We start from the raw sequence: 13,430 nt of genomic DNA, 5'->3' as shown, positions 1-13,430 counted from the left end.
TTCCCTTAATGCCAGTTTAAGGGCATCCCTACACTCTGGTAGACAATTTATTTTGTATATATTGTGTTTCAGGTATGCTTTTTAAAATTAGCATCCTGAACTAAAATGTGAAGTTACTATTATATTACCAATTTTGAAGAACTCATTTCATTAAATGTTACTATATATTGACTCTTCTGTATATGTGTGACCCTGAACTCTGAGATCAAAGTGTGTATAAATTAAAGTATGTTGTACATGTGCAAATAAAAGAACTCTAGAAATAATAACAAAATTTAATTTTCCTGTTTTTACAGCTTGCAGACCAGGATTCTATAAAGCATTTGCTGGGAACACAAAATGTTCTAAATGCCCTCCACACAGTTTAACCTACATGGAAGCAACTTCTGTCTGTCAGTGTGAAAAGGGTTACTTCCGAGCTGAAAAAGACCCGCCTTCCATGGCATGTACCAGTAAGTCTATACACTTTGCATTTGGAAATCCTGTTTTCAACCCTTTTGGTCTCTTTATTCTAAATTGTTTTTAAAAAACAGATACACAAAATCCTGTAGCAACCATGATTTTCTTCTTTGATAGCAATGAAGAAGAAAGTTTCTTTTTCTTCTCAGCAAAAATGCTTTTCATCTGCCTGCAAAGAAAGTGTTTATTCCCGGAATTCACATTGATCCATAACATGCAAATCCTGGCGCTGATCTGAGACCCTGCAGATTTTCTCGAACTGAACTGTAGTCTGTCCTTAGGAAGTTAAAGCAGTTTAAGGCTACCTAAGAAATTATAAGCAAAACTTGTTCTTTGCTTCCCCCTTTTCCATGTTAAGGCACAACAATTTAGGTCCATCAAGTTTATAGTGTGTGTTGGGGAGGGGTAGGACTTTCAGACAGAACTTTAAAAGTCATTGTGCTGTTGTTTTGCAGAAAAGTTCTAGTTTTCCTTGACATTTGTCTTTTAGGGAAAGTATTTTTTATTTTGTCCACATTTCACCTCTCACATTCTCTCCAGTATTGGGGTTGAAACCAATAGAATATTAAATTTAAATGTGAATGTTATTTTAATGCATGCAACTGAGAGTTTTAAATTATTTGTACTCTTTTATTATAAAGTATTATAAAATATAGTTTACATTTAAAAAGTAAAAGTGAAGTCTATTAATGCATTGCTAAGCTATGCAAAAGTAAAATGTCACCTCTTAGATAGCTATAAAAGTCTTGTTAAATACATAAATAAGATATTATAGTAAAAATTTGCCCTTCTGTTTGATGAATTTGGTGCCAAACTATTGCTTATCTTATGCAATTCCATAAAAGCAAAAATAGATTAAGAAATATGTAATGTTACTATTTCCTTAGAGACAATGGTGATGTCCCATTTCTTTTCACTGATGCAGTTTGTAGATTTATCTGCATTACTACAGACTTTAATATAAAATATTTTTATAGAACCCATTTAATAAAAATTTAACAATTCATTAGCAGTTGTAAATTTTTCTTTCTGATTGTAAATGCTGAGTGACCATTTTCTTCAGAAAATTGTAGTTCGGGAAATTACTACTTGGCATTTTTTCATTGGAACATATTTTAAGTTAATAAATAGGAAGAGGATAATTCAAAATATATTTTTCTTATCTAATCATGGAAATAGTTTTTAATAGGAAAATCTTGCCATTACTATGCACATGAACCCTCCTTGTATGGTTACTGTATATTATTATATTGTGGAGAGCATACTCCATAGATTAATGGTGGTTATTTCATATGGGTACAGTACTGTCAGGCAAGTATATCTTAAAACCTGTATCAGAAACTGGGTGGAACTTCCTAGGGGAGTGATAGAGAAGTTTTCTTTTTATTTTCTTAGCAGACCATAAATAGACAATTGACAAATTGAAGGAATAAATTGATTTACATCAATCTAACCCTTCAGTAAGGTAGCAGGGGAGGCTTGTAGTTCTGGTTAAGGAAATAAATATTGGATGCAATAAGGTCTATGAAGCTGGTAAACGAGTCTGTCATTGAATCAGCGATGTGTATTTATCAGCATTGTGTTTATGTTTTTTTAGCTGTTATTTCCTTTAAAGATATTTCCTTTTTTATTCTTGGTATATAAATTATGTTTATATATATCTTTATTTTTTATCTTTTATATGTTTTAATTTTATTTTAATCAAGTAAATATCATTTGGTATCATTTGCCAGGGAACTGTAATCGTCTGTCTGATCTTTTGCCATCTTTATTTATTTTTTTAATGTTTATATATTTTTGAGACAGAGAGGGAAGGAGGGAGTCGAAGACACAGAATCCAAAACAGTCTCCAGGCTCTGGGCTGTCAGCACAGAGCCTGACATGGGGCTCAAACACAGGGACCATGAGACGAAGTCAGACACTTAACAGACAGAGCCACCCAGGCATCCCATTTTGTCATTTTTATTAATCTCTTGTTCATGATGGATTTCTTTATTTCATTTCATTTCATTTTTTAACTTTTATTTTATTTTATTTTATTTTATTATTTTATTTCCAGTGTAGTTAACATACAGTGTTATATTAGTTTTAGGGGTGCAGTATAGTGATTCAGCAATTCCATACATCACCTGGCGCGGCGCTTGTCATGACAATGCTTGCCTGCAGCTATTCAAGCGGAAGCAGAGAAAGGTTTGATATTGGTCATTGTTAGGCAGAGTTTTAGAGAACAGCATGCTATGTTGTCATCAAAAATTGAAAGAAAAAACTCTTCTAAAAAAGGTGAATGCTTTAGTCAGATCTCCCTAGTCAACACCTAAGAGGCTCCCCTCTCAAGGCTTTTCTGTGTTACTTCCATAAGGACTTCTGTATGATGTTTGAACAAAGACTTATAGCATAGTGTATTTAAGCTCACCATCTTTTAGAGTCTAATTATCTGAGCATGATTCTTGGTGTTGGTACTTGGTGGCTAGTAACCTTGGGCAAATTCTTTAACCTCTCTTTACCCTCAGTTATCCCATGCATAGTGATAATAACAGTATGTACCTCATTCTGTAGTTACAATGATTAAACAAGTTAATAACTAAAAAGTGCTAAGAACAATACCTAGCACATAGTAGGTGCTGCATACATGTTTGTTTAGCACAGAAGCTGTTCTTTCACAATTCATTTTGAAATAGTTTTTGATCAGCTAGTATTCAAACTATCACTCAGTTTATGGTTGATACTACTATACTAGGCTCATGGATTCCATCATCTGCATTCCTACAAACTGAAAATGTGTATATACTGAATTCTTGAACTTTTCACAAAATACATTAAGTCCTGCACCTCTATTGCCTGTCTAATATCAGCCAGATTTTCTGAATTTCTAGTCTAACTAGAGTGAGAGACCCTAGCAGTTATTACAGTATATGCAGAAAAAGTAAGGACTATAAACTCCAAAGTATCATTGCTCTTAAAAATCACAATATTAGATTTTTAGGGAAGAAAAATAAAAAAAGACAAGGCAGGAGGTCATTGAACAATCAGATTTAAGAGGACCAGGATAAGTTCACTGAGATCTAGAACATTTAAGGCCAAGAATCAAGCAATCAGCCTTTCCTGTCTTTCATTAATCACAAATAATAGCTGCATTTTAATAGATACTTCCTCTCTTAACTGCTAGATCATGTATCTATGAATTAGACATTCTTTATCACCTTTGTTCCAATAGTGTGTTATCTAAACGGCAGAATTTAGGTCAATTAAGCAGTCAGTGCTATCACTTTCTAGTATTTTTGTCAGTCTTAGCATTTGAAACTGCTTTCAGAGAATCTTCCAGGGATTTAAAAGGAGTCATATTTTTCCTTAGTATCAGACGCACAGAGATTTTAGTTGTATGAGTTTAAAGAAAGTGAAGGACTAAAATATTGGAAACGATAAACTAGGACATTTGGCTATTACATGGCCTACCAGGGAAAGATTTTATATATAGGTATAGTATGTGATCATATAATTGATATGATCTTAAGGATCCCAAGAACTCTTCTCTTGCTCCATAGTGCCACCATGAAAACAATAACAACCACCCTTAAAAATGTAATTCCACCATTAAGAGTTTTATGATTTCTTTGGATTTTCAATGTAGAGATAGGTATCTTTTTATATCATAATCTTGAGACACATCATATATAAGATTTATAAAAGTTGTATTAAGATTTTATTCTTTTAGAGCAGTTTGAGATTCACAATAAAATTATGAGAAAATACAGAAATTTCCCATAAACCTCCCTGCTTCCAGATATGCATAGCATCCCCTAATATCAGCATCTTCTACCAAAATAGTACATTTCTACAATTGATAAACCTAATCACCTAAAGTCTACAGTTTACATTAGGATTCACTCTTGGTATTGTATATTCCTTGAGTTTGGAAAAATGTATAAGGGCATGTATCCATCATTGAAGTATCTTACACACTATTTTCACTGGTCTAGAACACCTCTGTGCCCCACCTAGTCATACCTTCTACAGCGTAACTTCTGGATACTACTTATCTTTTTACTGTCTCCATACTTTTTTGCCTTTTCCAGAATGTCATATAGTTGGAATCATTCACTATGGCTTCTTTCACTTAGAAATATGCATGTAAGATTCCTCCATATATTTCATAGCCAGATAGCTCATTTCTTTTTAGTGCTGAATAATATTCCATTGTCTGGATGTAACACAGCTTACTTATCTATTTACTTCCTGAAGGACAACTTGGTTGCCTCCTGTTTTGACAGTTATGAGTAAGCTGCTGCAAATATTCAGGTTTTGTATGGACATAAATTTTCACTTCCTTTAGGGTAAATACTAACGGGTGTGATTTCTTTATCATATGGTAGGAAAATGTTTAATTCTGTTAAGAAACTACCAAACTACCATTTTGCATTCCTACTAATAAAGAATGAGAGTTCCTGTTGTTCCACATCCTTGCCATCAATTGATGATGTTAGTATCCTGAACTTTGACCATTTCTAGTAGGTGTGTAGTAGAATCTCACTGTTGTCTTAATTTGTATTTTTCCCTGTTGACATGTAATGTGGAACACCTTTTTACCCACTTTTTGTCATCTATCTTCTTTAGAGAGGTGTCCACATAAACATTTTTAAGTGTTTCAAATGGCTATAGTTTTAAAAAAATGATGCCTATATTCAAAGTTAATTCTTTCAGTGGTGGTGGGCAGGAGGGTGACCTGATCCTCAATCTATTGGATCTGGCTATTTTTAGTTTCCTTTCTGCCATTTTGTTTCCTCTAACTCCTTCCTCACAACCTATAAGCATTTCTATCGTTAAAATAATACTCCAAATCTAATAATTTTTCTCCTCAAAAAAATAATATTGGAAAAGCAGTCTTGGCTATGGTTACTTAATTTTTTAATTACTTTTTAACATACCATATTCAGATTTTTGCTCTTCAAGAGAGCAATCATATTTTTCCCCCTACCACTTCACATAAACTAGATAAAAAAATTCACCAATGATCTTTGCCATTTTGTTTTAGTAATGTTTTTGTCCTGTTTTTCATATTAGTTGGCTTTGGTTGTTTGAAATTGTTTCCTTTTATTCTAGGACATCATATTCACCTTCTAATTTTCTCACCATTGAATTTGTCACCATTGATGGTTTCTCTTCTTTTTCTTATCTGTTAAATATTAATTTTCTTCATGTTATTTTATTTCCTTTCCACATGTGCTCATTCTCATGGCTTCAAATACTACCTTTAAATAGATGGTGTCTATATTTTTATTCATATTCTGGTCTTTCTCCTAAAGTCCAAACTTGTCTAGCCAACTGATTGTGGGATTTGACAACCTATATGTCCTATGGAAACTTGCCCAAATGTCTGGCCTTACATCATACCATATTCCCTTTGGTTATTGATCTCATGGACTTCTGGAATTCTGAATTTGTCCTCATCCTTGGTGCTAGCCATTTCTTGTACTTGAAACACTTTCCCTCAAAGTCTTCTTATGGCTGTTTTATTTTTGCTATTCAGGTTCAAATATCAGCCCTTAAGACAAGCACTTCCTGACCAACCATTCAAAAATACAATCCCTCCCAGTACTCTTTTCCATGTAACTTTTTTTCAAAGATTTTTAAGTTTATTTATTTTTGAGAGAAAGAGGGGGGGAGAGAGAGAGAGAGAGAGAGAGAGAGAGAGAGAGATCAAGCACAGGGGAGGGGGAGAGAGAGAGGGAGAGAGAGAATCCCAAGCAGGTTCTGTATCATCAGCACAGAGCCTGACACGACACGGGGCTCGAACTCATGAACCATGAGATCATGACCTGAGCCAAAATCAAGAGTTGAACAATTAACCAACTGAGCTACTCAGGCACCCCTATCACTTTTTATTTTTTTTACGGATTATAACAGTCTTTGAAATTTCTGTTTTATTTGTACATTTCCTTCTTTGTTTATTGTTATTCTAGCCCCACTAGACTATTAAACCCATGAGATCATGGATGTTCTTTCCCTTTTATTCTCAAGCACTAATAGTAGTACATAGGCACTAGACACTAGATTCTAAAGTTTATTTAGAACTCATTTATTTGTTGAATGTGTAAACTAATAATTTCAAGCTCAAACTGCAAAAAACAGTTTACTGCTTTCTCTCTCATCCTTCTCATCCACCCAAGCTTTATGTCCTTGTCCTGGTGAATCCTTATCTACTCATGCATCTAAGCCAGAAAGCTTGGAATCATAATTCTTGCCCTGATCTTAACATGTCCTAGAAATGTTGTAGTCACAAGTACTATCAATTCTGCCTCTTAGCATTTCTTCTGTCCATTCCTTCCTGTTAGTTCCTGGCCCTGTCCTTTTAGTTGAGGGCTTCAACTCTCCCTTGGGCTAACTTAATAATACCCTGGCTAGTCCCCTTCCTTTAGTCTTCCATACCTCCAAATATTACAAACATTAGAAACAATAATAAACCTTGATTATATTACCATTTCTTCCTAAGGTCTTTCAAATCCCAACCCCCATTTGCCAAAATTGAGAGTCAATCCAAGGACATTCAAAGTCCTGCCCTGACCTGTCTCTCCTCTATTTTTAAAAAATTTTTAATGTTTATTTATTCTTACAAGAAGAAGAGAAGGAGAGAGAGAGAGAGAGAGAGAGAGAAAGGAGAGAGAGAGAGAGAGAGAGAGAGAGAGAGAGAGAAAGCGAGCATGAGTCGGGGAGGGGCAGATAAAGAGTGGGAGACGCAGAATCTGAAGCAGACTCTAGTTTCTGACCTGTCAGCACTAGCCTGATGTGGGACTCAAACTCATGAAACGTGAGATAATGGCCTGAGCTGAAGTCAGACACTTAACAGACTAAGCCACCCAGACGGCCCTCTCTCAGATGGCCCTCTCTCTCTCTCTAATTTTAACTATATTAGGATCTTTCAAACAACCCTACTAACCAGTTATATCAGCAACATACTTGCAAGCTTAGGCCTTCTTGATTTTTAAAAATTCCTTGTTTTTGCTGGAACTGCAAAATACATGAAAGAAATTATGAATAAGAAATTTAAAATGAAATACCAAAATGTTTTCTCTGGATCTTTAATCTGCTTCATAAACCCTTAACTGTATTTCTCAGGTGACTAATTAATGTATATTCTGTGCTTTGAAGGATGAGCTTTGGAGGACACTCCTTAATGTCAGGTCTTGGTCAATTAGGGCTGCCTCTGAGAGCAGTTGAGAGCACTGGAGACGCAGCTGCCTGCCAAGAAATCTGTTACCAAAATAACTATCTAAAGCTTTTCCAAGCCAGAAGGGAAAAATACTCACTGAGGTTAAAGACACAAAGGAAAATAAGAATTACTAAGAAAGTACTTGTCCAGCAGGAAAGGCAGAGAGCATGAAAGGGTCAAGAGAAATGAAATGAGGGTCTAATACATGGTTGCATGAAAAGTTAGACAAAATATAATTACACTGTCATAGCATTTTTACTTTGATGTTTCTCATATGTTTAAATCAATAGGATTTTTTAAAAGCTACTGATCAGATGCTGGAAGATTAACACTTTCAATAAACATTTGTTTTACCCACTTAGAAAGGTTCAAAACATAAAATGTGAATCATATATATATGGGTAATTCTAATGGCCATCATTAAGGATTTCTCTGTTCTTTGGTCTTCTAAATAGGAATCAAATACCTTATGAGTAAAAAGTTTTTTCAAACTTCATTCTTAATATAAAGGCAAATATCATGGTTTTGTGTCTTTGTACTTGACATACAGTGACGAGGATTGACAATGAACTTATAAAAGTAGAATTTACTTTTTTGTTCTAAGGCTAATATTGTAAAATCGCTTCTTTATTTCTGGAATAATCGGCAACTTTAAAAGTCATTATCTCTCATTCTTATTTTGAATAGAACAGGTAGTATGTTGAAATGCAGCAGGTGTTCTTCATTTGCCCTGCCCAGACTCACGTCCCCCACTTCTGGGTGGGTATAGGATGTTCTCACCCAGGGACCCCTGTTGTGCTTGCTTACTCCTCATTTTCCCATATCTTTCAGTTTTTTCTTCTCTCTTTCCTAAGTATGTTTTGCTTGGAGAAAACTATTCTGGTTCCTTGCTTTTCCATCTCACAACTGAAATACAAAAGTACAACTAATTGGTTAGGTGGCTCATTGTAAGCACAATGTAGGAACCACAGTTTTGCAGACGCTAAAATGGGAGAACTTGTGAAAATGGATTTTTTTTACTTCTAGAAGGCGATGTTACATTCTTCTCTTACTATAGAAAATAACCCTGAATATTCACTCAGCACATTGCAATGGTATATTTTTTAAATTAAAATGACTTTGACATTATGGAATAAGTACCTGTATGCAATGAATCCCAGCTTCCCCAATACTGATCACTGATGTAGGATGTTATTTGAGTTTCATGGAATTTCCTAAATGCAAATATTTTAATCTTTATTTCAGTGGAGGTTCTTTTACCAAATCACCTGGGAGAGGTTCCTCCATAGAAAGAGATAGTAAGTAGTCTTTCTGCTCATGTTGGAGAATTGAGTTACCACTTGCTCCCAGGCCTCTCACAGTTGGAATTCTGAGTATTGTGCCTTTCAGTATCATCTAGTGGTATGCAATAAACCATTTACCAAGAAGCACCCATCACTGGAAAGAGAGCATTCATTATTATCTTCACAGTGTTATACATTTTGAGAAAGGTTATTAATTTGCTTTAATCTATTCATTTATTGTTTTATTTTCCCTCCCAATTTATGACTGTACTTAGTCTTTCCATATTTCTCTTTTCTATTTCTAATGAGTATTTAATTAAAAATAATAGACTCAAACATAGAAAGAGCTGTATGTAGGTGTGTATAATTTTTTATATGGTATTAGGGAACTCGATGATATTTGACTCAGAAGACCCAAAGCTAGCCTACTCATTATTTCATTTGTATTTTAGTGTGCTTTTATCATAGCTATGTTTTTGCGATGTAACTCTTGACCTGTACAGCAATAATACATTTCTGTAATTCATACAATTAGTTATTCTGTGAGTTTCCTTTATTTTTTCTGAAAAGATAAGGGTGGCCGATCACCATTTCTTGGAAGTTTTCCAAGATAAAATTATATCTATGCTCTATAGCATAGAAATTTGGGGCCACAAATGTTTACTTTTCAAATTCATAAGTGTTTTTAAGGAATTTAAAAGTTTTTAATGAATTTAAAACTGTGAGAAGCTTTAAATTCCTTCCCAATGGATAGATGGGTGACTACTCTTTTTACCTTGGGTCTTTATTAGTTAATCTCAGTTACTGTAATAATAGTCATTCCCTTCCACTTCTTGATTTTCAAGTTATATTAATCAATCCTTCACCAGTAACACCAGGATATTGGAAAGATTATAACCTCAAACTTTTTGTTCTCCAATATTTGTGAAAATTGACACTATTTGAAAAATAATTATTGGAGGATTGCATAAAACTATGCATTCTATTTGTTCCCTTAGTAAAAGCACATATTGCCTTTGGATCAGCCTGGACCAGAATAAACTTGTGTACAGTAATACAAATATTTCAATGTAATATGTATCCTTGCTAATTCTTAGCCACATCTTCTATAAAATGGCATGAATAACTACCTTTTGGGTTTATTGTAAGATGAATGAAATAAACCATGTGGAATATGAAGTACACATCTTAGAACAAAATGAATACTCAAGATGCTAGCTATATTTTTAAAATTCATAACTATAAAGGTATAAAAATGCTCATTTCTTTCTCAGGACCAATAGAGAAGTGTCACAGGTGGGTAACACCTAAATTGCAAACTGAAGGATGAGTAGGAACCCTCCACGCAACAAAAGGACATAAAGGAACAGTATGTGCAAAAGCACTCAGATGCAGCAACAGGGAACAAGATACCTGGTTATGAAGGCATGTGATGACAAGGTTGAGAGGTTTAAGTTTTATTCTGGAAGTGAATGGTATTTGGCCAATAAGAATTTTGTTGTTTTTTCTCTAACTGTGAATTTTAGAAGTAATGGAGAATCTAAAAAGAATTATCTAAGTCACCATTCATAGTATTATGAAAACGTTAATGGATAGCAAGTCTTTTTTTCTCTTTTTTTTGTTAAGTTTATTTAGAGAGAGAGAGAGAGAGCACAGAGGAGGGGCAGAGGGAAAGAGAGAGAACCTAAGCGGACTCCACACTCAGCACAGGTCCTGACATAGTTTTCAATCCCATGACTGAGATCACGACCTGAACCAAAATCAGGAGTTGACTGTTCAGCCAACTGAGCCACCCTGATGCCTAAATGAATAGCAAGTCTTAATGTTGGACATCAATTTAGTTACTGAAGTAGGTGCAAAAATGTTGAAGACAATGAAAATATGTGAAATGCAAAGAATTTGAAGTTCACTTGCTGCTGTATTTTGAGCAATATTTATCTTGAAGATTTAATTTTCAATTGCTCTTCTGTATATAAAATTGTTTTAAAATGCTCTTAGATAACATTAAAAAAATCTGCCATTGGAATGCAATACATTTCTCATTAATTTGTATGTTTTGAAAGTTTGTATTTGATAATATTCTCTAAGCAAAGCACTATAAGATACTTTTAATATCCACATGTGTTTTTTTACCTATAAAATGAATACATGTAGTAGATAAATATAAATATAAATATAAATATAAATATAAATATAAATATAAATATAAATATAAATATAAATATACCTAGGTATCATTACATCATTAATACACTTGACATAATTACAGTACTTTCCTGGGCCTCATTGCTTTATCTGAATAAATTGATTTATCTTCCCTCCAGTGAGGTTGAAGCCCTATGTTTGTGATTACTTATCATTTATTTCCAAATATACAAACATTTTGTGAACAAAACTTAGAGTACAAAGTGGCTTAGAGAAAGAGAATACAGAATTCTGTTTATAGATATACCTATTAAATACATTTTTCAAAGATCATATAGGAAGGACATTAGATTAACAATATGGCTATAGATAAAAGTCAAATAGCAATAATTCAAAGAATGAGATGATGTTTAGAGTTTTAAATTATGTCCATATGCAAATCTGGCAACCTATATTTTTGTACATCATTAAAATCTAGAAATGTACTTTTTCATATGAATTATTCCTATGTGTTTGTCTTTCTTTAGTGTATTTACTCATTTGCAAAAATTATTTACCTAGACAATTCTAGATGATTCAGTATATTTTTTAAATATTCTTTTTGACATAGATTAACATAGAACAATTTTTCTTTCCTTTGTAAACTCATAGATATAAGGAAATATCCTTTTTATTAGGTGACTATATTACTATATGCATTTTTTCATTTTTTAGGTTTTATTTAAATTCCATTTAGTTAACATACAGTGTAATATTAATTTCAGTGGTAGAATTTGTGAGCCATCACATACAACACCCAGTGCTCATCACAGCAAGTGCCCTCCTTAATATCCATTTAACCCTACTTGCCACCAATTCCCCACTCCAGCCACCCTCAGCTTGTTCTCTATAGTTAAGAGTCTGTTTTATGATTTTCCTGTCTCTTTTATACCCCATGCTCATCTGTTTTGTTTCTTAAATTCCACATGTGAGTGAAATCATATGATATTTGTCTTTCTCTGACTGATTTATTCATTTAGCATAGTACACTCTATTCCACCCATGTCATTGCAAATTGCAAGATTTCATTCTTTTTGATGGTTGAGTAATATTTCTGTGTGTGTGTGTGTGTAAATGTATCTTCATCCATTCAACAGTCAAAGGACATTTGGGCTCTTTCTAGAATTTGGCTATTGTTGATACTCCTGCTATAAACATTGTGGTGCTTGTGTCCCTTTGAATCAGTATTTTTTTTTTTTGAATCAGTATTTTTGTATCCTTTGGATAAATATATAGTAGTGCAATTTCTGGTTTGTAGGGTAATTCTATTTTTAACTTTTTGAGGAACGTTGATACTGTTTTCCAGAGTGGATGCACCAGTTTGCATTCCCACCAATATAGTGCAAGAGGATTCCCTTTTTCCTCATCCTTGACAACACTTACTTTCTGCATTGTTAGTTTTAGCCATTTTAACTGGAGTGAGGTGACATCTCATTGTAGTTTTGATTTGCATTTCCTTGATGATGAGTGATATTGAGCATCTTTTAATGTATCTGTTAGCCATTGAATGTCTTCTTTGAAAAAGTGTCTCTTCATGTCTTCTGCCCATTTCTTCACTGGATTATTTCTCTTTTAGGTGTTGAGTCTGATGAGTTATTTATAGATTTTAGATAGTAACCCTTTATCAGATATGTAATTTGCAAATATCTTCTTCCCATTCCTTAGGTTGCTTCTTAGTTTTGTTGATTGTTTCCTTCACTGTGTAGGAGCTTTTTATCTTGATGGAGTCCCAAGAGTCCCTTCTTGCTTTTGTTTCCATTGCCTCAGGAAACATATTCTACTATATTCATTATTGTCATTAAATTAACAAACACATTTAAATTATTGCCAAGTAGTAACTCATAAAATATAGTTTAGTAAATAATATCCTTCCATGATTTGATACTCTCAGTTATTTGGATCAAACTTTCATTGTTCTTAAGATTAGAAAGTGAATCTGCAAACACAATTAGCTATATAGTAAGTGAATAATTAGTCTCAAGACCATTTGAAAAAGACCCCTATTTATTTGTGAGTTAACATATTTCTATAATTATAATCATGTAGTATAAATCTATAGGAATTGATGTAGTAACTGAATCACAGTCCTTAAGTTCAGTGTCAGCCTCTTAATGTTCTGCAGAATGCTAGTATTCCTATAGATGCTTCTTGGAAAATAAGGTTCGATGAGCAAATTTTTAAAAATGTTGGATTCAACAAAGTGAAGCAAATTATGTTATTTTTGTTTCCATATCAGTCTACCAGAGGAATCTTAATTTGATTATGAAACTCATTTTTGTGGGATATCTCATGGTATTAGA

General features: G+C 33.5%; 1 protein-coding gene across 1 annotated transcript in view; it reads left to right on the top strand.

The window, feature by feature from the left end:
* Positions 1–296: 296 nt before the first annotated feature.
* Positions 297–13,430, top strand: part of LOC120225811 (ephrin type-A receptor 6-like) — a gene marked incomplete at both ends in the record, with an annotated part of 255,586 nt that continues 242,452 nt past the window's right edge. The window contains one exon of the mRNA XM_039223998.1: positions 297–452. Within this exon, the coding sequence (XP_039079929.1) occupies positions 297–452 (156 nt within the window). The remainder of the gene's footprint in view (positions 453–13,430) is intronic.

This window comes from Hyaena hyaena, unplaced genomic scaffold (genome assembly GCF_003009895.1).
Source record: "Hyaena hyaena isolate Hyena2069 unplaced genomic scaffold, ASM300989v1 scaffold_1519, whole genome shotgun sequence".
NCBI lineage: Eukaryota > Metazoa > Chordata > Mammalia > Carnivora > Hyaenidae > Hyaena > Hyaena hyaena.
This window is presented reverse-complemented; position numbering and strand designations above follow the sequence as displayed.